This window comes from Hermetia illucens, chromosome 1 (genome assembly GCF_905115235.1).
Source record: "Hermetia illucens chromosome 1, iHerIll2.2.curated.20191125, whole genome shotgun sequence".
Lineage (NCBI taxonomy): Eukaryota > Metazoa > Arthropoda > Insecta > Diptera > Stratiomyidae > Hermetia > Hermetia illucens.
In genome coordinates, this window is record NC_051849.1 from 221,454,435 (window position 1) to 221,457,206 (window position 2,772).

General features: G+C 40.1%; 1 protein-coding gene across 1 annotated transcript; it reads right to left on the minus strand.

Moving 5' to 3' along the window:
- On the minus strand, positions 1-1,136 carry LOC119647388 (diacylglycerol O-acyltransferase 1-like; the record flags this gene model as incomplete). The annotated part of the gene is made up of 3 exons (XM_038048279.1): positions 1-589; positions 653-758; positions 946-1,136. Coding segments are annotated over 3 exons (531 nt in total), but the record flags the coding sequence as incomplete, so codon positions are not given.
- Between the last annotated feature and the right edge of the window lie 1,636 nt (positions 1,137-2,772).

The following is a 2,772-nucleotide window of genomic DNA, read 5'->3' on the forward strand; positions in this document are numbered from 1 at the left end:
TATTACAAAATCTATCATGATTTATTACTCATTTCAAAAAATTCTCTGAGAGAAGGCACATTGCTTATTAAATGGCATTAACTTAGGCTTTTGGCGACTTTCAAAATCGCAAAAATTCAAAAATATCTAATCAAAGTTATATCTCAACTTTGAGCATATCAAAAAAGTCTAAATATACTCAAATAATCGATAAGTATTGGTGAAAACAGTGTTTCTCTACATTAGTTTCACGAATGCAATAATCTCTAATAAATGTTTGTACAATATTTAAGTCCTAGGAAAACAGAAATAATCAATAAAAACAAATGCTTATGGCAATCAAATAAATGCGCGTTTCCTCCGCCTATCCAACAAGTTATTGCATTGTTGCGTTATTGATGAAGGCAGCATTATAATGCGTAATCATGTAGTCGTGATAGTACATCATAATACATAGTGGCTGTCCGAGAATGATGGAGGACCAAACCACGATATTACCCCATCTTGGACCGAATTTCTTCTCCATGAACTTCGATATTGACGATAGTGGAATCTGACCCATCATTCCTAAGAATGCCCAGATTTTGAAGGTTTTCAGTGGGACGCTCACCTGGTGGAAGGATTTCAATTGCTTTGAGTTAGTTTGATTTGGGGTTCCATTCAGGATACTCACCAGGTATTCATGGAAGAAGGCACTAATGAAAAAGACTATCATTGAAGCTGTTTGACTTTTGTATCCCATTTCAACCATTGGAATGTATACATGTCGAACGCACCACCTGAAGGGAATATACAGTCAATATTTAATCAGGAAATTTGTCCTATCAAATCTTCTTGAATCCAATAATTAACTAAACATATTCACGTGCTTGTTACACACAATGGGTAACTTAATAAGTTGTTTCATATGCATGGATTCTAGTGATAACGAATATCACCTGATATTATATTAAATAAATAACTCACCTATGAACAGGCATATTCCACGTACGCCAGAATGTGTCGATATTATTTGCATTCCACCAGTCGCAATAGAAATTGCGGTCGGCAAAATACAGCAACTCACCCATTAGATTATAGAATGAATGGAACATTAGATAAAACATGCACAACCACACAAGATGGTTAGGTATCTGAATTGGAAAGAAATTAGAAAAATGAAAACATTGAAATTAAGCACAAGTTCATCCATATGTATTGGGAGGCGGGATAAATAACAGGCGTTTTATAAGAGATGGCGCTGCTATGCTTTTTTAGAAATCATCATCATCAACGGCCCAACAACCGGTATCCGGTCTAGGCCTACCTTAATAAGGAACTCCAGACATCCCGGTTTTGCGCCGAGGTCCACCAATTCGATATCCCTAAAAGCTGTCTGGCGTCCTGACCTACGCCATCGCTCCATCTTAAGCAGGGTCTGCCTCGTCTTCTTTTTCTACCATAGATATTGCCCTTATAGACTTTCCGGGTGGGATCATCCTCATCCATACGGATCAAGTGACCCGCCAACCGTAACCTATTGAGCCGGATTTTATCCACAACCGGACGGTCATGGTATCGCTCATAGATTTCGTCACTGTGTAGGCTACGGAATCGTCCATCCTCATGTAGGGGGCCAAAAATTCTTCGGAGGATTCTTCTCTCGAACGTGGCCAAGAGTTCGCAATTTTTCTTACTAAGAACCCAAGTCTCCGAGGAATACCTGAGGACTGGCAAGATCATTGTCTTGTACAGTAAGAGCTTTGACCCTATGGTGAGACGTTTCGAGCGGAACAGTTTTTTTGTAAGCTGAAATAGGCTCTGTTCGCTGCCAACAACTGTGCGCGGATTGCATCTTCGTAGCTGTTATTGGTTGTGATTTTCGACCCTAGATAGGAGAAATTATCAACGATCTCAAAGTTGAAGTCTTCTATATTTATTCTTCCCGTTTGATCAGTGCGATTTGATGTTGTTGGTTCGTTGGTTTTTGGTGCTAACGTTGCCACCATATATTTGGTCTTGCCTTCATTGATGTGCAGCCCAAGATCTCGCGCCGCCTGCTCGATCTGGATGAAGGCAGTTTGTACGTCTCGGGTCGTTCTTCCCATGATGTCGATATCGTCAGCATAGGCCAGTAGTTGGGTGGACTTAAAGAGGATCGTACCTCTTGCATTTACCTCAGCATCACGGATTACTTGCTCGAGGGCCAGGTTAAAGAGAGCGCATGATAGGGCATCCCCTTATCGTAGACCATTGTTGATGTCGAATGGTCTTGACAGTGATCCTGCTGCTTGTATCTTTTTAGAAATGGTAACATTGAAATATCATATAATTTTACGGACAAGTGTGTTCAGAGTATTTTCAAAACTTTCACGCATGATAAGATACTTTACTCTTATGTAAATTTGCTGAATGAAGAAACCAAATCACTCTTTCTAAGTGCACTTAATGGGGTTTGGAGGGCCCTCCAACCACCATAAGAATGGAGGACAGTCAAGATTATTCCAATATCCAAAAATCACATTGATCTGAACAATACTATGAACTTCAGACCTATCTCCCTATCTCTCCTCCATTTTCGCCAATATTCTTAACGGTATGGTCAAGGGAAGACTTTCCTAGAAACAAAAAACGTGCTTGCGGAGCATTGCCATGCTTACAGAAAAGAGAAATCGACCACGACGTGCTTAAATAACCTGTTGCTGAAAATTTCTCTAGCCAATAGTAAGGGCAGAGTCGTAAAAGCTGCGTGTTTTGACATCAGCAATGCGTACGAAAGATTGAACCTACTCATTCTTGCTGAAACTATGAGAG